We start from the raw sequence: 21,813 nt of genomic DNA, 5'->3' as shown, positions 1-21,813 counted from the left end.
ACCCGGACGCTGGGGCATGTGGGTCCCACACTCCTGCCGGTGGTACTCACTGGGAGAGCCGTGTGCGGGGGAGGGGGATGCGCGGGGCTTCTCCACGCTGTCTGGCCGGTGTTCCTGGAAACCTACAACTGTTCCAGAAAACTAAAATCTATTAATTAGAAAAAAAAAAAAGGAAAAAAGAAAGTGAGTTTCTGTTCTAGAGGCAACCACACTAACAGTAGTCGAGGCTGAATTTCACAGACACGTGCCCAGCAGCCGAGGTGAGGAGATGTCCTCACCACGGACCGGACAAAGCCCTTTCAGGCAGTTGTGAAATATCAAAACATCAATGTACAAATAAACAGCTGCTCTATTGACTGATGCATTCATGGGAATCACAACAACCTGACTGCTGATTCGGGATTCTTGCTGTTTTCTCAATGAGCCATGACACAACTGTTGAGTCTCGCTCTAGGCATTTGTAGAATGGCAGGGAATCCGGCCCTGAGACAGGACATTTGATAAACAAACGAGGCAAATTGGAGCTGATTCTCCTGGGGACTGCCAGGGCTGGCGCCTTTTTTTTTTTTTTTTTTTTTTTTTTTTCCTTTCTGGCACCTACCCTAAGTTCCTGGCATCTACTCTTATTTTTCTTCCCAGGCCAACTGCAAAAAAGGACTTGACCTCAACTGACCTAGAACGTGGAGGAATGTGTATGCATTGAAAAGCAATGCAGGATGCTGACAAAGTTAATGAATTTTTATAAGAATTCATTCAATTCCACCCAGGGAGAGCCCATGCTTTGGATATTTGCTCAAAGACAATGGGGGAAATGACAACCTCCTTACTACCCCGGGATCTCGAAAAAAACAAAACAAAACAAAAAAACATGGTCTCGGATAGAGCTTCCATTTCTCTTGTCGATTTGCTTAAGCATTTGGACATGTCGAGATTCCTCATTTATGTGTTTGTCCATTTAACTCACCTGGGTCAGCCACCATGTGACCGACCCCACGGGCCCTTGTTCCTGGAGAGGCTGCGTCGGTGGGTGTCCTACTGTAGCGCGTAGGTGTGGATGGACCTCTTTTTCCTCTTTCTCCTGACTCTCGCCTTGACAACTCCTGCCCTTCCATTTTGCTCTCTACGCTTTTCTTGCTTTTTCCTGGGAGTTGAGACCTGACTGGTAAGATCATAGGAACCTTCCATTCACAGGCACTGTGACTGAGGGGCATAGTCACTATTAATGAGAAGTCCTTCTCTTGTGTTCTCTTTTCTTGAATCCGTCCAAAAATCTGTTTCTCTCTGCAGCAGAGATAGGAATTTCACCTTATTTTTCCCCCCAAGTAGGTCGCCCTTTATTAAAAAATTAAAGTCCTGGGATCCCTGGGTGGCTCAGCGGTTTAGCGCCTGCCTTTGGCCCAGGGCGCGATCCTGGAGACCCGGGATCGAATCCCACGTCGGGCTTCCGGTGCATGGAGCCTGCTTCTCCCTCTGCCTGTGTCTCTGCCTCTTTCTCTCTCTCTATGTCTATCATGAATAAATAAATAAATCTTTAAAAAAAATAAAAATAAAAATAAAATAAAAAATTAAAGTCCTTGTGGATCCCACTGTTATCATAAATGAAACTTCCATGTATTTACGGGTCTGTTTCTGAAAATTATTCTGTTGTATTACCATATACCGGCTATATTGTCCATTTTCTTTTCTAATTGAAACTTAGAATCTGCATTTGAAATTTCTTAAATGTCTTGCTAGGTGTTCACTGGCCTTCCTTTGAATTTGCAGATTATTTGTGAGAGAACAGACATCTCCCCAGTATTAAGTTTTCCCATTTAGGAATGTAGCACCACTCACTCTCCACCTGTTAAGGATAGTTCATAAAATTTTATAGTTGTCCTCCAATAGATTTTGTCCATTTTTTGGTGGGTATAGTTGTAGTTAACTTATATATATATAATTTATATAGAAAATATATGATTATATTTAATTTATGTATATTTTAAAAACATAAACATGTATGATTTTATATATCTTTCTCTGACAAGTGGGTAGTTTTCTAACCGGTCATGGTTATTGATTGCTGCCCAGTCAGCTCACTGGCTTCTTTTATTACAGCTAAAAAGTTTTAAGTTGATTCTCGTGGAATTTTTAAGTAGTCGATGATACTGCCTGAAAATAATGACATTTTTTTTTCTTCCTGATATTTATAATTGCTTTCTCATTTTGTTTGTGTTTTTGTGCTGGCTAGAACCAAAGGCGAACAAGAATGGTGACGGCGAGGATCCTTTCTTGTTTACGTTAAAGAGAACACTTGTAGGGTTACCTTGGTTCTTGCCCCAGATGCACCAAAGAATTGGAGATCCAAGACCAGAACGGGTAGCTGGAGTTTATGGAGTAGATTAGTATAGTATAACCTCAGTTATACTATAGTTATAAGTATATAACTTTTTCAAGAGTGAAAGCAGGCCACTGGGGCAAGAGTGGCAATGGCACCGAGACGCTCGAGCTCTGTCCTCTTACACCTGCTTGTGTACATGTAAATTTGGCCTTGATTGACGGTTTTGATTGACGGCTGGTGTTTATGCAACATTCTGGTTTCGGCGCATGTGGCTGCCCATGATGCTTTCTGTTATCATTGTATTTATTTATGTTTCGTATATTTATGAGTATCTAGTGAGCTTTTGTTGTGACCTTAAAGGGACTAGAGGGCAAGTTGCACCCTTTGCAGGCATGCTCACAAGGAAGTTTCCTTGAGGCTTTTGAGCCAGCTCTGTGTATTTCAACATCAAGTATAATGTTTGTGTGGGTTTTTGGTGGATACCTTTTATCAGCTTGAGGAAGTGTTTTTCCTCCCTATTCCTAACTTGCTAAAGAAATTAAAGGCATTTTTTTTAAATCAAATGCCAGTGACTATTAATTAGAAGCAAGAAAGTATATTCTGGACATGTTGCTGGACAGGATCCCTTCTTGTTTTTACTAACCGTTCAAGAATAAATAAATTATCTTTATCTTTTAAGAATTTTATCTTCATAATTATCTTTATTTTTATCTTTTAAGAACCTCCTGAAAACAAATATTGAAAAGGTTACTAAAACATTGAGCAAGGGGCATCTGGATGGCTCAGTGGTTGAGCATCTGCCTTGGGCTCAGGGAGTGACCCCGGGGTCCTGGGATCGAGTCCCACATCAGGCTCCCTTGCATGGAGCCTGCTTCTCCCTCTGCCTGTGTCTCTGCCTCTCTCTCTGTGTCTCTCATGAATAAATAAATAAAATCTTAAAAGAAAAAAAAAAGCAAACATTGAGCTAAGCATCAAAATGCTGTGAGAACCAAAGGTCTCAGGAGGTGACATACAGAGTGAGCGGGGCCTGCTCGGAGTGAGCAAAGCTCTGCTGGCTTTGGTGGGGCCCATGGAGATGTCCAACAAGGGGTGGGCTCGAATCAAATTCCCCTGGAGCTCTGAAGGTCCTATTCTTCACAAGTGATTACATCATTGGAGGAGATACAAATGTAAACGAGTCTGAACATCTGCTCGGGAAGCAAAAGCGCGGAAGCTGCACACGTGTTACGCGGACACTGGCGACGTGTCTGCGTGCGCACCGGAGACGATGGCTACACCCAGGTCTGCAGAGAGGAGAGAAGGCAGTCGGTGGAGGCATTAGAAGGAAATATTTGTAGCAAAACCTTAAACGCCTGTTTGAAGCAGGAAAGAAAATTTATCTTCCGAAAGAGATGACTTGAACCCACATCCTTCTTGCCTCTCGTGCCTGGACTCGCTGCTCTCTCCTTCCTGTCTCCTGTTGTTCCCTTCACGCCCTTCTGAGTCTGACTTTGAACCCCTGGGCCAACCCTGCAGGGACAGAGGGTGCTCTCTGTTTGGGATCCACCCTGGCTGGGGAGAAGCCTGTTACTGCAATTTCAGATGAATGTCAGAGGTTCGGCATCACCTTTATCTACAAACCACTTTTTGCTTTCATGTGGAATATTCACCTCTGTCTACGAGATCTTGGTTGGAAATGCAGATTATTGGTGATTTCAAGCCGGTTTCTTACAGAATCTATAGGTGCCCTGTAACTACTTTCAAGAGTAAAACTAAGTAAAAAGCAGGCACTGTGTCTCCTGCAGAGTGGGGGTGCGGGTCACAGGGCGGGGGTGTCCAAGTGCTTGCATTGTTTAAAAAAATGTGAAGACGGGGGCTGTAAGTTTTTCACGGCTCTTGGGGATGCATTTTTGAAAGAGGCTGGTGATGGGTGGCTGAGAGGTCTCCTCTCTTATGACTTCTCTTTCAAAAGAAAATGAATGTGTTCTGGACTCGTAGCACTCAGACCCAACATCTTTACTTTTAAAATGTTTTGCAAGAATGCAAACCACTTCACTACACAAAAGCAAATGTCTTTTATGAGTTTCATTCCTTTTAATGTTTATAAGCAACTAGCAACTGAAGATGCTGGCTAAGGTACTGAATGTGCACAAATAAATGAACTTTTTTCTTTTGAGATTTATTTTAAAGAGACAGCGGGCGGGAGTGTGAACAGGTGTGTGTGGGGAGGTGTAGAGGGAGACGGAAAGGGAGAGAGAACCCAGCAGACTTCCTCGCTGAACGGGAGCCTGAAGGGTTGTGCTGGGGGGAGCTCAATCCCAGCTGGACATCATGACCCGAGCGGAAACCAAGGGTCAGATGCTCAACGAACTGAGCCACCCGGGCGCCCCTGCTTGGACATCTTTTAGCAGAACTTTGAGCTCTCAAGTGATTTAGGGGGAATTTTGTTAGTGGTTGCTCTTGCCTTATAAGTACATTGTGAAATGACATTTAAAACGTTAAATAAAGGAGATGTTGCAGTTTCGAACTCCAGAAATTAAAATGGTCCCACTTTTCATAGAGAAGGAAGAGTCTATATAATTAAGTGACCACTTGAATGTTGAATAAAAAGAAGAGGTGAGAACGCCTAATGGAATTATAGGGCTTCTAGCTCGTTTAGGTGTAAACTGGATGGAGATGTGGTGGCTCAGGTCAACATAATACATTGTAATCTGAATAAACTCATCTGTTTTGCATATGCCAACTCTCTAGCTTTGTACCCAACGCTTGGTTACTGTGAGCACTTGTTTGGAATGTACTTAGAAGGCCGAAGGCTTGTATTGACTGTTCCACACCTAAGTGAGACTCCAGAGAGGAAAATTGGGAAAAATTGGATCTAGTGGATGAAAAATTGTAGATCTCCTGCTCAAGTTCACAGTCAGCACCTGATCAATGACCTTATTTCTGTCTGTAAAGGTTCCTTTGTTTGTTCAACTTAATACATTGGAGGCTTATTCAGGGTAGTTGAAGCGATTTCATGAGAAAGTTGGTGGGTAATGTCAGCAATATGTAGGATTTAAAAATTCATATGATAAACATTTTTTCCACGTCTAGTACTTGCCTTATTTTATTTGTCACACTTAAATGAAACACAGCTGAAATTAATTTTGGGTAAGGAGTGAGGTAGGGCTCCAAATTTTCTTTTTCCTTCCAAATCGTTGCCGGTTATCTCAAAATCATTTAACGATTAAGGATGTGATTTAAAAATGTGCATGCGCCCAAAAGGCTATTAAAAAGTAAATACTCCTGCAGTCTTGGAAAAAGTCGTGGCATGGATTTTCTGTTTGCAGATGGTTTTATTCCAGTTAAAGATACGTTGGAGGCTTAATGAAGGCTCATGAGAAAACAAACTCAGGAGCTAGCAAGAGACGCTCGTTTACCTACAGAAAATTTAAAAGGAGGGGCTGACTTGAAGCTGCCAAGGAGAAAAAAATGATTTGTGCCAGAATGGCAGATGTAATAAAAATGTTTTGAGGTGTATACAGAAGGAAGGGTATGTACTGCAGCACATGTGTAACGCTGCCTGGTTTTTTGAGCAGCTGCAAACCTCTGGAGTCCTTGCTCTGAGTCCAATCAGTCATGGCCACAGATCTCGGGACGGGGCAGCCAGACGCAATCCTAACTGATCCCGTGCATTTTTTTTTTTTCCTGAGGGCTCCTCTGTCTCCACTTTTTACTTTATCTTTTCATTTAGCTTGGATTACTTTTTAAATGGTAAAACTCTGGCTGGAAATAAAGAGTATCTCGAACGCAGGACAGCTGAAGAAACAAATGACAGTGATGAAGACAGTGAAGAGCTCCGTGGAAAAACAATAACGATTTGCGAAATACAGTTGAATTTGCATAGCAACGGTCATTTTATTATCATCAAGATGTTAAGCACTTTAACAATCTATACTTCATTTTTATAAACAAAGAGACGAAGAACCAGTAAAAGAGATGATTTTTAGGAATTTATTATTATTATTAATTTTTTTAAAAAAGCAACTTCCAGAGTTTGTCATCGCGCAGGGTTAGCCCAGGCTCCTATAGGTACAGTGATAACTGATTTTTTATAACAATGACTCACCGAAGATCCATAACTGTCTTCTGAATTATCACAGAAAGAGGAAAGGATTAGAAGAAGAGTTTAATGTTAAATGCATTTAAAAAAATCATATTCTAATTCTTTTAAATTGGTTATCCACATACAATAATATAGTAGAGCTCAGATAACTAAGAAAGGCAATTGACTAGCATACCCCATTCCCACCCGATGTGCATGAGCGGGCTGTTTACTGCATATATCCTCATGGAGTGCGCAAGCTAAGTCAACCCATTTTACACAGCATTAATTGTTTCTATTGAGTTGGCATTGGGCTGAAACTTGCTCACTATCTCATAATTACTACTATTTTTTCCTGGTTCTTTGATGGATTTTTCTCACCCGACAGTGTTTGGACTCTAGTGTTTATGAGACATCCAATCACCTGGGCCCACTTCAGTGACAGGTACAGCGAGGTGACCCATGGCCAGATCTCCAAGTCTATTGATTAATTTGTCCACCTGCTCTGTTCTTCATCTTGGTGAAAGAGAGAACTTTTACAGTCTCCCTGGAGGATGTGCGAAGCTCTGGGCCAGAAACCGTTTGTGAGCTGGTCTTTGACCGAGGGGACCACAGAACTCAACGTTCTCATTAATGCTGTGCAAACAGGGGTCTCGTCATTCCGGTAACTATTTGTACATTTAGAAAAGCAATACAGTCATGGGAAAAACCAACAAGCACAGCTTGGTAGAAAAACCTGCCATGAAATATCATTGGCTTTATAATAATTTACTACAACCGTTCTTTTTATTCACACTGGATAGGAAATGCTTCCATCTAACACATGGAATACGAATATATACAACGAAAAGTTGGCTTTTATTAAAAAAAAAAAAACTTCACAAGGACAATAACATGGGGGTTGAAAAAAAAAATTGTGCAGTTTCCTGATCACAATCATATGTCTGCTGCCTTTTACAGGGAATGATACAAGTATGATGGATTTTATAAACCAGCTAAAGAATTTTCTTGTCTGGACTAGCCCACTATTGCCGTATCCATACAGTCTAGAGGTCTCACCTTCTCAACTGTAGTTCTAAATGACTAGGGATGACACGATGAGTCAGCGTAGGACAAACCCTGCTAATCCTCTGCGAAATCATCATATAGTTGCAGTTCCCTATTCATCAAAAAGTTCCCCCACAACATCGTGGAAACTGCACAGGGCTTCTGACTGATGTGCCGCTGAGATCGGAATGTCGCATTGTCACTTGATGCCCGCCATCTCATGCAACGTTGGCGTCTTGGCTTGGACCTTCTCGCGGCCGCGGTGGGCCGTGCGGCAGTGGCGTGGGGTGGACTGTTTTGCACTGCCAGCAGTCAAAACAGTTGCCATGGGCTCAACGTCTCTACGCTGTGAGCCTGGGGAACCCATTCTCCCGTGGAATGGTCTTCCGGAGTCCAGCAATGTCACTGCAGGCGGCTGAGACATTGTGGCCCCGGCTTCATGGGGGACTATGCTAAAGAAGAAGCCTAGTGTTCTAGAAAATAGACAATACAGGCCAGGTTGAGGGGGTGGCAGAGGGGGGGTTGCTTTCCTAAGTCCTGGAAACCATCTCTGATGTTAGCTCTACGAGAAGGTGGGGCGACTGGGAGTGGCGGGCTGGAGAGGGCTGGGTCTGAGGTACACTTGGAGAAGTGTCCTTTGCCATTGGCACTGTGGTCCCCCACTAAGACACTCCGCCTGCCTCTGTGTTCCCCTGTCTGCACCTCTTATGCCCAAGGATCCCCCAGTCCTCTGTGCAATTCCTCTGTTTCCACTTTCTAAGTGGGAATTGAAAAAAAAAAAGCTTATCTCTCTCTCTCAATTCTGACTGATGAACGGGGGCTGTTTAGAGTCACGGTGTGAGGTCTGGGAAGAAATGGTCAGGCTCCATGGATAGTGCCGTGATTACCGAGTTGGTGCTGATGGGACACACGCCATGTCCTTACGTCTCTGTTCTAAGCAAAGAGCAAGGATCAGGCTGGCGTGATGCGTTCTTGGAGCATCTTTGGGAGACCATAACCCAAAGCACTAAGTTTATATTTATTTTATGTTCTTTAAGACTCTGCGCAGTTTGGGAGAGGAATTTTAGGACCTGTGGAAAGCTGGAGGGGGAGATAATTTTGAATAGGGTGGTGCAGGAGGCCCTCAACAGTGGCCCTCTGTTTTCACCCTGGATGGCGAAGCCCAATGTTTAGAAAGTGACTGTAGGGCTCACTGGCGACAACAGATTCAGAAAGCCTCGGAGGAATGGGGTGGACCCCAGGCCTGGCGGGAACTTCAAGCAGAACATCTAGTATATTCCTCCTGGGTGGACAGCTTATATGTGTGAGCATGCTGAAAAGCCAAGGAGAAGTACATCTGCATCTACACATACATGGCTTTTCTGTGGTTAATGAAAGAACCTGGAGATGGTTTCCATGTCATGTTAGGACCATGGTCTCTCAACTCTACCTAGAAATCTCTGGTACACAACTTTACCAAGAACGAAAGAAAGAAAAAAAACCCAGTGAGACTGTATGGTAGGTGCTGGTGACGCCATTTGTCTCCGGAAAATGGGGTCAGTCACTTCTTTGTATCTCAAGTGACTTAAACTGAGGCTGAATCTTGATTTTTAGCACGAACCATTAACAGGTTGCTCTTCCACAATGCCTGGTCTTTTGATTGAGGGGACCACGCTGGGCCAGGGCCAGCCACCTCTAGCCGCTGACGCCTGTGGATCTTAGAAACTGTCTGATGCTCCCACCAGTACTCGCCTGTCAATGCACACACCTGATTTCACGTACACAGCAACGTGGCAACATACCTTTTTCCATCCGTAAACACCTGCTCTCTTCCTCACTTGGACACGGGGAGAATTTGAAAGGAAAAGAAGGCATATGTTTTTACTCCTCTGCAAATCCCAAGCGAACGTGCTTTTGGTTACCTGCCTGGTGTTGAGTTTCTTGCCACAGTGGGGACCCCCAGCTTTTCCCAAAGTTGTAGGCAAACGGTTTTCACCTGCTTGGGTGAGGATTCCTTGGTTCCTAGGCCAAGGGTCCAGGGTCAAGTGATGGAGGTGGAGTGGAGAAGGGAAGGCAGCATTTAGAAACCCAGCAATGGTATTGCTCATGCATCCGACTCTGCGTTTCACCCTCAGAGAAATGATTTTATCATTGGTCTCCATGAGACCCAATCCCATTTAAGAGCATCTCGGCAGTTTCACGGTCTCCGGAACCTTCTAGAGGTGATGGCTGGCTGGCTAGAATTGTGACTGTAGGTGCCTCATCATTTGTTCTCAGGCATTTCAAAATTTGTTTCTTTCTGCGGATCACGATTGTCGATGTACTGGTGTTATAAACCAATTTTTAAGCTGTGTGAAGGTCAGTGGGCTTTGTCACCACTCATTTCCAAAGCAGAAGCCTCCCCTAACTGGAAAGACTTATTCTAACACCACAGAGGAGCCTCCTCCCCAAAGTTTCTAAGAACCCAGAGCATGACCTTTGGGTTCTAGACAGAAGGCCTGGGAGGAGGTCGGGAGGGGGGTGGCGCCCTGCTGGGAGGTGGGGCGTGAGGGGGAGGGGGAAGGGTGGACGGTGGGGATGGAATCGGAGGGGTGGGAGCACTAGGGGGTGGGGGAGGGCAATGGGGTGCAGGGGGTGGGGGGGTGTAAATGGGGGCAGGAGGCGGTGAGGAGGTGTGGTAGGCGTTGTTGAGGGGGTACTTGGCAGGCTGGTTGTTCTTGACCCGGGTGAAGTTGATGCAGCGCCCCTGTAAGAGAATCAGAGAGAAGGAATGTGAGCCCACGCTGGCTGTTCGCGGCAGGGAGGGTGGCAAGCTCGGTGGGCAGCCATGAGACGCGGGGGAAGCGGTCGCGGGCTCTGATGTGCCCTGCTGGCCTCCCGTAGACCCTGACAGCAAACGGAGCCCCGTTTCCTTATTTCTGGGCCGACTGTGTTGCGAAATTCTGAGAATTCATTTTCCTGGAGTCTCTCTCTCAAAGAGGAGGAGGAGGAGGAGGAAGGGGGGAATCGACCTTAACTGGATGCGTGGGGTCAAGCTGTGTGCAGAGGTCATCAAACGTAATGTCCCCAACAGCCTTGCCGGCCAGGTACCGTTATCACAAGTTCTGTTTCTTGGATGGGGAAACTGAGGCTCCAAAACGTTAAACCTCTTTTCCAAGAGGCCACACAACCAGGAAGGGGTGGGGCTGGCGATTCGAGCCCCAGATCGGCTCCAGAACCCCGTCCCTCCTTCTGCACCATAGAAGGCCTCCTGAGGAGGGGTCTCCACGTTTTTTGAACAAAGGGGACCTGTTTCACATGATTTCAGGTGTGCTCCTGGGAGCAGACGGAGGCCCCAGCGCAGCTCCCCCTACCCTGCGGCTCGGGCCAAGACGGGCCGTGACCTGCACTGTCGCGGGGCCCTCGTGCCCGTGCCTGTCCCCAGCCTTTGCCCCTGGGCCTTGGGAGCTGAGTGGAAGATTAGGAGGCAGCCCCCGTGCTCCCCAGGGCTCTGCCTCCCCCGCCCACCCACCCCTGCCCTGCTTGGGGAGGTCCTCTTCCGCCCGTGGGTGCTGTTGCACCTGCTCAGGCACCTTGGGTTCTGAAGAAACACAGGCTGGGGACCTCCTACCGTGATTCACTCCCGCTTCCGTCCCCCCTGGGCCCTGGCCCCATCCTCCCCTGATGACCCAGGGCCCCCGCAGCGGCCTCTACACAGTCCGGAGTGTGTGCCGGCCCTGGCCCTCCCTGCCCTCCCGCCGGGTGGTGTCCCCTCTCAGCTCTCCTGCCAGTCCTGCCCACCCATGACCTTCTCCTGCCGGTGCCTGGGCCCCCTCACTTTTTGCTTCAGAGCCTCCCGCCTTGCCTGGGTGGGACATGGACCACCTTGTGGGGTGCTGGCCTCCCTGCAGATTGCCCGTACCTGCGTCATCCTGTCCCCTCTCCTGTGTGTTCCCCCTCAAGGAGGCCGGGAAGGGGCTCCCTCTCCCTTCAGGCTGCCAGGCCCTTCCTCCCCCTCCTGCTCCTCCTCACCCCACGCAGCGCACACCCACACCCTCCAGGGTGGACACCCCCCCACGGCACCTGCCGGGTGGGATGTGTCCACGGAGGCCAGAGCTCCCCTCTTCCACCTTCGGAGGAAGGGCCGAGGGGCAATGAAGAGAGTGTGTCTCACCGCGGGAGATACAGGCAGTGACTGGAGACGGGGCTCGGCTGAGGGTCACAGCAGACACACGACACACGTCTGTGGGGGCCGGGGGGGGGGGCGAGCAAACCTTGCCTTGTGCACGCCCTCCCCACTCATCCGAGTCCTGAGCCAGCCCCTTCCCTCCATGCATCCTTCCCTGATGACACAAGCACCCCGAGGTCTCTAGTTATGGTCTATGCTGCACACAGGAGCCTGCAAATGGCAGTTGTTTGACGGGTGAGTGCCTTCCTCCCTGAGACCCGACGAGAAACTTCCGGAAGGCAGCAGCCTTCCACTGCTCCGCTCTTGGTTTAGGGATCACAATGCCGTCTTAGTGCCAGCACCCCGGTTCCTCTGAGCTTGCATTTCACGAGATTGAACCAGGGCCTAACCTTGTTAGCTTCTGACTGGGGGCCCAGTAACCACAGAAATCAGCTCCCATCTTCTGGCAGCATAGCCTGGAACTCCCGGATCAATGCTGAGCTTTCACGGGTTAGGCTGACTTTGCAACCCAGGGCCATAGATCCCCGTGTCCAAGCAGCCCTCTTTCACAGCTATTAAACAGGGAGAGATAACAGGCCTCAAATGGAGTCGCTTGTGCTAAGGCCCAGGTCGGCAAAGCAAGACTCAATACCTACCCTAACCGCAGTTAGGGAAAACTTCCCTTTCCATTTCAAACTTTCCCAGAAATGTCATCTTAAACTCCTCAATCTGGGATTTCCCAGTTCAGCATTAGTGAGGTAACCTGCCTCGAAGGCCCCGTCTGTCCCCCAAGGAAAGATGAGGTAACCCGCTCTCTCCCTGTCCTTGCCCCCGCCCCCTGCTTCTGCCTATAAAAGTCCCCCACTTCGTCCATCTCCCCGGAGCTCCTTTCTATTTGCTAGGTGGGCTGCAGCCCGATCCATAAACTGCTAAGGAAAGCCACTAAGATCTTTAAATTTTATTCAGCTGAATTTTGTTTTTTAGCACAGCTTTATAAATTGAAGCCCTGGGAATAGTTTATTTATAATTCTGGATAAAGCTCTTTCCTTGAAGAATGTGAAAGTCCTAATGATTACCATCTGTGATAAATTCCTGTGACGGACAACTCAGAGTCGGGATTTACTGTACTACATGGTCTGCCCTTTGTTCCTAGACGTGCTAACTCAGACAAAGGGGCTCGGAAGATTCATTTCCTCCGTGGATGAAGGAGAACGCTGGTCCTGAGGATGGAGCTACCGGTGCCTGGGGTCGTGTCCCCATATGGCTTCACATCTCCCTGAGGGCTGGCCACCCCTCGGCTCCCTCCCCGACGGGGGTGCTGCAGCAGGGACAAGGCAGGCTAACTCAAGGCCCGTTGACTTATTTCACACACTGTGACACTACTATTTTTACCAGAGACTGTTCTGTCCAGAGATGAAATGGGGCCCTCCCAGCCTTCTTCTACCAGTGGGCGTTTGTTTATATCCCAGATCAGAATCCCTGGATGTCCTCAGTAACGTGTGAAAGGATCCACAGAAGAAAAGGTGGCCTCTCCCTCCCATCGATCTGTCGGCTGTGGAGGTGGGGGTCGGAGTGAGGAGGGAGAAAGACCTCCCTCCAGTCGCACATCTTGGCCATAGCCACAGAGGGATGGGGGTGGGGCGGGAAGAGGCCCCTTTCCTGGGGTCAGTAATAGTCCAGGGCTGCACCCATGGGTCTCCCGCTCCGGAGCACCAGCCATGGCCCACTAGACACCCCACCCACTAGAGCTGAGCGCAGCAGCCCCGAGCTCTTAGTAAGCAGCCAGGACCGGGTGGGGGGCAAGCCCGCAGTCTCCTCCGTGCCCCCACCGCGTGCCATGGTACCGCCTGCTGCTTAGCACCGTTCTGAGGATTAACTCGATCAGTGCTGATGAAGGCCTTGGAGCGGTGCCTGCCGCATGGAGTTCGTGAACGGAGTGGAGTCTCGCTGGAGCAACAGATGCGCGGACACAATGATGACCTTGTCTAGGCTCTAGGGTAGGAAGGCCGGTTGGAGGTAGTATCGGGTTTTCCGACTGCTAGTTTAGTGCCTTCTAAGTGAGCTGCAGCCTGAAGCCTCCACACTCCACACCTGGCTTCCAGAACAAAGCTGGTATAGAGGGAGACTGTGGCACCCAACACGTGACGGGAGCAGGCCCCGGAGCCCCCTGTCTCGCGCACTCTCTCCACGCCTCCCGCGGCACCAAACTGCTGTAACTGATGCTTATAGGACCTCCCACCATGCTTTGCACACACAGTTGGCCGATGATGTCTTTACACGTACTTATCGTCCTGAAGAAAGGTGCAGACCTGGCAGGGACGAGTCCCTGGGGTCGGTTACAGTAAGATGCAATTAGGACTTCAGGGAGGGTGTGGCTACAAATTAAGTTCTTAAAACCTGGAACCAGAGGAGCCAACACAAACACTGTAACACTTAGACCATATAATTGGCCTAAAGATCAGTTTACACGACATCATTTTTTGCTTGTGAGAGGATAATAGAGAGGCCAGATGTTCTCAGTGTCACATATGCCAGCAAATCTGCACCAGTGTTTGCTTAAAAGGTTGCTAGGGCGACCGGAGCTCTTGGTTCGCACACTGGTCTCTGCAACCCAGTTAAATTCTTTGCAGTATTGTTTTTGGGTGGTTTGATTCGAATCCAACATTTGGCCTTGACCTCAGTTTACCTCGGCTCGCTCATTTACAAAGTACGGGTGCCAATTATTTTCACACATTAGCAACAAAATATTCTGGTTAAATTCTAAGAAGAAAATGCAAGAATATCTCCTGCTAAGTGGTGGCTTAGCAGGACGCGAGGTGGCTTTTCTCCTAGGCTGGAAAATGCCATTTTGATTGGACCGAACCTAATGGTGTTGAGAGGATTATTGGAAAGGTCCAGGCGTGTCATTTTTATTCATTATTTTCACTGTGTAGAAATGAGACCGAGGGCTCAGGCTTATTTATATATGGTGCCCAAGATGACACAGCAGTACAGGGCAGACGTAGGACTGCAACCGGCTCTGCTTGCCTTCGCCACTCATCCTTGTTCCCTGTTATCCTGAATAGAGACTAAAAAAGCAAATCTTTTCTTGAATCACTTGTAGATAGAATCACATAATATAGCTCCTGGCCACAATCCATCAACTCTTGACATAGCTGTCAAGAGATCTTTCCAGAACACAAGTTTGGTCAATTCAATGCCCAGCTCAAAATCCTTCAATGACTCCCCATTATCTTTAGAATAAAACCCAGACACCTCTGATGGCATGTACGGCTCTTTGTGATTTGGTCCTCGCCTACATCTTTCAATTACTTTTTGCCTCCTGATTGCAGGATGTCCAACTTGGCCCACGCTGAGCCCCCCGCAAAAATTTGTGAGAATATAATATGCCATTTGGCATCCTTCTCCGCTTCAACGTTGCTCCCCAACTGGTGGCTGAGTGTCTCTGAGATGGCCTCTGGGTCTTCTCCTCTGGAGATATTTATAGGTTCAAATTTAAGTTGGTGCTCAACAAATACTGCTTAGATCCCTGAGGGTTTCTGAGGTGGAGCAAGCCTTCTTAGCTCAGATTTTTCCCTGCAAGTTCAGGTTCTCAAAGGATCAAAGGTCCATGAGCTTGCAGTTGTGAATTTAGGTCTCCTCAGTCACCCCCTCATGGTCTCTTTGGGCTGTCTATCTTCTAGGCTCTTGGGGAAGGGCTGGCAAGAATCCTACGTGCTTCCCTTGATTTCCACACTAGACATGTTAACATGTTACATTTATTTGTTTATTTATTTAAAGATTTTATTTATTTATTCATGAGAGACACAGAGAGAGAGAGGCAGAGACACAGGCAGAGGGAGGAGCAGGCTCCATGCCGGGAGCCCCATGTGGGACTCGATCCCAGGACCTGAGCCAAAGGCAGATGCTCAACCACTGAGCTACCCAGGCACCCCAACACGTTCCCTTTCAAAAAACTTTTTTGGGGGTTACTTTTGATTGATTTATCAGATGAAACTATCCTTCAAAAAAACTCTTTGCCTAAATTGGAGGTGACACATTCTGAACAATCACGGCATAGTCATGAAAGATGAAAGATCTCGTTGGCTGGGTTCCGGCTTCTTCCTGGTTTTGAGCCGTAGACACTGATGGTCCACGGAGAAGAGAGACAGGGAACCGGTGGTGTGGGGCTGTTGTGTGCTCTGTGGGTCAGGGCTGGGAGGCAGAGTTTGGACCACCAGTTGTACGACTAACACACTCATTGTGAAACCTTGAGTAAATCACTTCCGCTCTATGGGTCTAAGCTTCTTGATGTATAAAAAATAAAGTTGTTGCATTAGCTCAACAACACCCACGGGCCTTTCAGGCCTTAATATTTCATAGCGCCGCCAAAACTGGAGTTGCTTTTGAGCCTTTTACTCAGATTACCGTAGTCTGATGTCTTTTGGGACAGCCAGTCTTTTTATACTACTGAATTTGGCCAAATGCTTTCTATTGTGCAGTTTTTGGTTCATCATTAGATTTATTAAAAATATTAAGAAGTAGAAAATTCAGAATTGGACCCTCCATCTTCTGTTCTTTGGTTACCGTGGTAAGAACTCAAGCTTGCCTGCGAGTCCCGAATTTGGGTTTGTGGCATGACCGGCGAGATGTGAGAAGAGCTGTGGGCTGATTGTGTGCAAAAGACTTGCCAGTGGTGAGCTCATGTGTGCTGAGTGTTATAAAACATCTGTTTGGGTATCAGGCACGCTCATTGGAGAGGGAGCTGGCTTCGGGAGATAGTTAAAAATATGCTATGGCTCCCAGAGATTAAACCAAATAGTTTCCTATGAACAGAGGTCACTTAAGGAAAGTGGATTTCACAGGAAGAAAACGAAAATAATCAGATGGAAAAAGTGTAACATGCGTGCCAACTTTCTTCTGACAAATACCTTTTCTCTCTAGCCTCGTTCTTCCATTGATTGTCGGGTTTGGAGGTATTTTTCAAGTTACAAACGGATGGGGTTTCTAAAGCTTGTCTTAAGTCAGTTGTTTAGGATTAGGAGCATAGTTTCTCACTTAAGTCACTCCTGTAAATGGGGGTTGGTTCTTAGGCTAGACCACAAAAGCTCACTGGTGTATTGAAGGCAATTGACGTAATCCTGCTGAAGTCGGTGCTCTAGTGATAAATGAGACACTGAGTAATGAATGGCGGGAGGGCTGGGTTAGGTGACTTCATAGTGCCCCCCATCCCACCTATACTGCTCTCCATTTGTTATGTGTACACTCGTCCTTTTGACACATGGTTTTCGAGGGCTGGCTATGTTCTGGACACCTTCTAAGGTGTTGAATTCAATGATGAGCAACCAAAACCAGCCCTGGTTCCCTTGAAAAATACAGTCCACAGGTAAAGAGAGACATGGGTCAATCAATCCTGCAAACAAATGGACCCTAGCAACCACATCTGCGTTCCGTGACGCTGGCCAGCAGCCGGCACCTAACCCGAACTAGGCCAATGAGATTCTCTCTTTCTGGAATCTGGAATCAGAACTGAGTTCCCCACTGAGGCAGTCAGTTAGGGTTGATCCTTTGAACAGAAGGGATCAAAGTGGGAACGGGGGGTGGGGGGGGTGCTGGCTGTCTTCTGCAAAGTCAGGGAGAAGTAGAGTTCTGGTTCTGTCTCGAAACGACCCCTCATACCCATTCACCCCTCCCTACCCTCATGTCACTCTACCTTCTGTAATCTGGGCCTCCCTGTCCTCAGCCTTTCCCTTTTCCCAGTTATATTTTGGTTCCCATATGAGATCTCTACACACGCACACATAAATGCAAGTGTGCATGCACGTGCATATGGATGTTTGTACACGTACACAAGATCTCTAGCTCCATATGTAGGTGAACATATACACAGGGACACACAAAGTTGTCTTCTTACTTAAACGCTTCAAGGCCTCCTCACCGTCTGTAGGAAAATGTCCAAGTTCCTCGGCATGCGGGCCCTGGCTCCCTTTGCATTTCTTCCCGCCACCTCAACTTCTCCACTGTCTTTGAACCCTACGCTTCAAGCTTTGGTCCATCATTGAAACGAAGCCCCCATACTCTCTGGCTCTTTGTTTGGCACATTCGTTCACGGCCCAGTTCCACGACGGGGATGAAATGGCATAGAGACCCCTGTCTTGCTTCTTTCCCCTTTTCCACAGCAGGAGCCGGCAGGGGGCAATGGGAAGGGTGTGTTGTGAGGGGAGAGGCCAGAGTCCTTCTCGACTGCCTTCCCTCTGCCTCACACGTGCCCTGCCTATAAATCTCATACGGCAGCCTGCCTTTTATGTGCTGTTCATGCGAAAGGATCCAAGGTCAACTCTTTCAGTTGTTTGATTCATTTTGCTGACACACGTGCTGGCGCACTTTCCATAATAACTTCTTCGGAGGCCAAAACCAGGGGTAAGATGAAAGCGGAGAGGAAATATTTGGTAACAAGAGGAAACGAGGAAAATGAAGGGGCAGGAATAAATATGGCTCATCTTTTGTGGGACAGGTGCAGGCATGGGACTTGTGAAGGATCACTACTATGCAGTTAAGACTTACTTAAGAATAAAATTCAAAAAAAAAAAAAAAGAATAAAATTCAGGGCGCCTGGGTGGTTCAGTCTGTTAAGCATCTGCTTGGGCTCAGGTCATGATTCCAGGGCCTGCATCAGGCTCCCTGCTCAGTGGGGAGCCTGCCTCTCCCTCTCCTTCTGACCTCCCCACTGCTCAGGTGCACGCTCTCCCTCTCAATGAAAAAAATAAAAAAAATCTTTTAAAAAAGAAAAGTTCTATATTTTCTTTGTGGAAAATTTGGAAAATGTACAAAAGAAGGAAGAAGAGGAGAAAAGAATTTTAAGTTCTAACACTCAGAGCGTTACCATGTTGTTCTTATCCTTTCAGACTCCCCCCCCCCTCACGAGTGGTGCATATATTTAGAAAAATGGGAATCATTCTATACAAAAATTTTGTAATAGATATACTGGGACTATTTCTCCCCTGCCATTTTCAGTATGATTTGCAATGATTGCATAATCTTCTATCACATGGAAGCGCCAAATGCAGTTATTAAATTCTTTATTGGACAATAAGAATCCATCTAACTTCTAATTTTCTCTAACACGCCTTCAATAAAAGTCTGAAAAGTTCTAGAATCAATGGTTCATCTTTGACTTGGATTTCTATATCCAATTTCATGTGTGAGATTGGCCACTTTTGTTGTGTGCTGTTCATTTTTCATCAAGATTATGTTAACTTTACAAAAGCAACGGGGAAGTTTTCATTTTTAATATATTCTATATTTATGAAATAGCATAAGGGTTATTTGTTCATTAAAAGCATGAGAAAATTCTCTCTCAATCATTCCAGACACGCTGTTTTTCAAGAATGCAGTTCTTTGAAAAAGAACTTAAAAGACTTAAAAGTCTTTGCCACAGGTTATTGACCTATTAAGGTTTTGAACTCTTTGTGAGTCCATTTCCAGAATTTATCCTTTCTTAGAAAACCATTCATTTTATCAAGATTTTTTTTTTTAATTTTTTATTTATTTACGATAGTCACACACAGAGAGAGAGAGAGAGAGGCAGAGACACAGGCAGAGGGAGGAGCAGGCTCCATGCACCGGGAGCCCGATGTGGGATTCGATCCCGGGTCTCCAGGATCGCGCCCTGGGCCAAAGACAGGCGCTAAACCGCTGCGCCACCCAGGGATCCCTTTATCAAGATTTTTAAAGCATTTGTGTAGGTTTGTGCTTTGCACAACGGAAATTCTCTTGGTTAATTCTTATTTGTGGTGATCTCTCTTTCTCTCTCTCTCTCCTTAAAGATTTTATTTATTTATTCATGAGAAACACACAGAGAGAGGCAGAGACCCAGGCAGAGGGAGAAGCAGGCTCCACGCAGGGAGCCCGACGCGGGACTCGATCCCTGGACTCCAGGATCAGGCCCCGGGCTGAAGGCAGACACTAAACTGCTGAGCCACCCAGGGGTCCCTGGTGATATCTCTTTTGTAATCATTAATATTATACATATTTGCATGTTCTGACTTTTGTTGACTTTCAAAGATTTGCCAACGATATTAGCATTTCCAAAAATATTTTAAGATTTACCTCTCAGTTCTACTGATTTTGCTTTATTTTCATTAATTTGTTCTTATATTCATAGATACCTTGTTTCTGCTTTCTGTGGATTTGTTACACACTCTTTTCTTAGTTTTAGCTGAATACTTGGCTCATTTATCTTCATTTTTCTTGTTTAATAATGAAAAAATGTAAGGCTATGATTTTTCCAAATCCCCCAAGTTTTAATCGTGGTGTTCCAATTGTCATTATTTTCTAGAATCTCATAATGGTAGTTTTGATTTCTTCTCAGACTCAACATCAATTTATGAGGGCTTTTAAACTTCTAATTGCTTAAAAAAATATTTAATCCCTTATTCACTTCCGCCCTTTTCTTTTTTGTGTGTGTCGCCTATAAAAAAAAAATCATACTTTCTTATTTTATTTTACTTTTTCTTTTTCAGGTTTCCTTTGTTGCCTAAGTTATAGTCAATTTTTACAAGTTTTAAAAATAATATGAATTCTCAATTTGATGGCTGCACTGTTAAATAAGTATTCACTGGTCATTTTTTTTTTTTATTAGATTAAAGCCTCTAAATTGTTTGTGTAATCTGCTTGCCCTCCTGAGGTCTAAGGGTGGTGTGGGTTTATTAACTATTCCCCCTAGATATTTTAAACAATTCTATTTGCTCAAATTTTACTTTGCTCCTTAGTCATTGGGCCACTCAAGGGCAGTAGGGAGTGGGTCTCCCTCAGAGCAGTGGAGGCAGAAAGAATTTCTTTTGTTCTAAAAAACACTCTCTTCCTGTTTGGTGGTCTCTTGTCTGAAAAGACGTGTCTGCCATTAATTCCCTCTCCTGGGTGCGGGGCCATGGTGAGGCAGAGTCTGTTTCTCTACTCCCTCGATGCTGGGTTGGCTTGTAACAATTCTGAATAATGGGATCTGATGGAAATGATGCTGTGCTAGCTTTGAACCTGACATTAAGAAGTCTGGAATTTTCTGCTTCCTGGTTTTGAGGCCCTGAGCCTCCAGGCTCCTCCACTGTACCGGGCTCTGCAATCCTCGACTCCACGTGGAGGAGCGCGGAGGACAGACGAGTGAGGTGAGCCACCTTCTTGAACGTCTAGCCCAGTTGACCTTCTGATGACTCCAGCCCTAGCCACTCTCTGACTGCAACTCCGTCAGGGATGCCAAGGGAGAATTACACAGCTGATCCCGGTCAGCCCACGGAACTATAAGAGAGAACAGCAAACCGTTGTTCTAAGCCACCGTGCTTTGGAGTGGTTGGTTACGGAGTGACGCCGAAACGCACGGCAGCTCATCTCTTTGTCCAGGAGGGCCGTTCCTGGTTTGTGGAGCTGAACATGGTGCTTGTTGTAGGCTTCTCCTTTTTTTCTTTTTTCTTTTTTTTTCTGACTCTTAACTTGGCACCCTTCCCAAAATTTCTGGTAAAGATCCAGATCTGTGCTCTACTTACTGCCTGCTTGGCTGGAACCCCACATCACTAGGCTCCAAGGGCCCCCTGGAGAAAGAGGAGGTCCCTGGATGAGAGAAGGATATGACCCCAAAGGCAACCACCACACATTTCCCGTTCTGTTTCCTGAGATGGCCTCGCACTACGAATTGTGAAGTGTAGGCTGTTAGGACGATAAGCGAAGGCTGGACTGGGAGGGGAATGGGGACCCTGTTGCCACAAGGGGAAGACTTTGCCTATTTCCACACTCGCAAGCCGACTCGCGTGAGCTGCGCCCGAGACACCCCATCACGCCCTCCCCGGCTGCCGACGAGAGTGTGCCCGGGTTCTGCAGTCACGTGCAACACGCGCGTTCAAATCGCCCACCTGACGGGACCGTCTTCTAACGTTCCATTAACCGCTGCATCGAACGGAGACGGAGACCCACACGACGCCACAGGGAACTGTTTTACAGCCCTTCACGTTCTGCCCTTTAAATACCCTCTTTCAAGTCTCATCATTAATTATAAAACCATGGCACGGTCACCTGCATCTGTCTAGGTCAGGCCGATTTTTAATAAAAGAAGAAGACGAAATAGAAGTGGAGAAAGGAGATCGAGGAGAAGCGATTAGGCGGCCAAAGTGCCGTGAGTGGGGACTGGCTCTAAAAATTCAGCCCATCGGAGAAGGACAAACATTATATGGCCTCATTCATTTGGGGAATATAAAAAATAGTGAAAGGGAATAAAGGGGAAAGGAGAAAACATGA

At 46.7% G+C, this 21,813-nt stretch overlaps 1 protein-coding gene across 2 annotated transcripts in view; it reads right to left on the bottom strand.

The window, feature by feature from the left end:
• Nucleotides 1-6,275: 6,275 nt before the first annotated feature.
• Nucleotides 6,276-21,813, bottom strand: part of ANTXR1 (ANTXR cell adhesion molecule 1) — a 197,444-nt gene continuing 181,906 nt past the window's right edge. For both annotated transcript variants that reach the window (XM_072768664.1, XM_072768665.1), the window contains one exon: nt 6,276-10,152. In XM_072768664.1, the coding sequence (XP_072624765.1) occupies nt 9,892-10,152 (261 nt within the window). In that variant the 3' untranslated portion in view covers nt 6,276-9,891. The remainder of the gene's footprint in view (nt 10,153-21,813) is intronic.

Source organism: Canis lupus, chromosome 11 (genome assembly GCF_048164855.1).
Source record: "Canis lupus baileyi chromosome 11, mCanLup2.hap1, whole genome shotgun sequence".
Lineage (NCBI taxonomy): Eukaryota > Metazoa > Chordata > Mammalia > Carnivora > Canidae > Canis > Canis lupus.
This window is presented reverse-complemented; position numbering and strand designations above follow the sequence as displayed.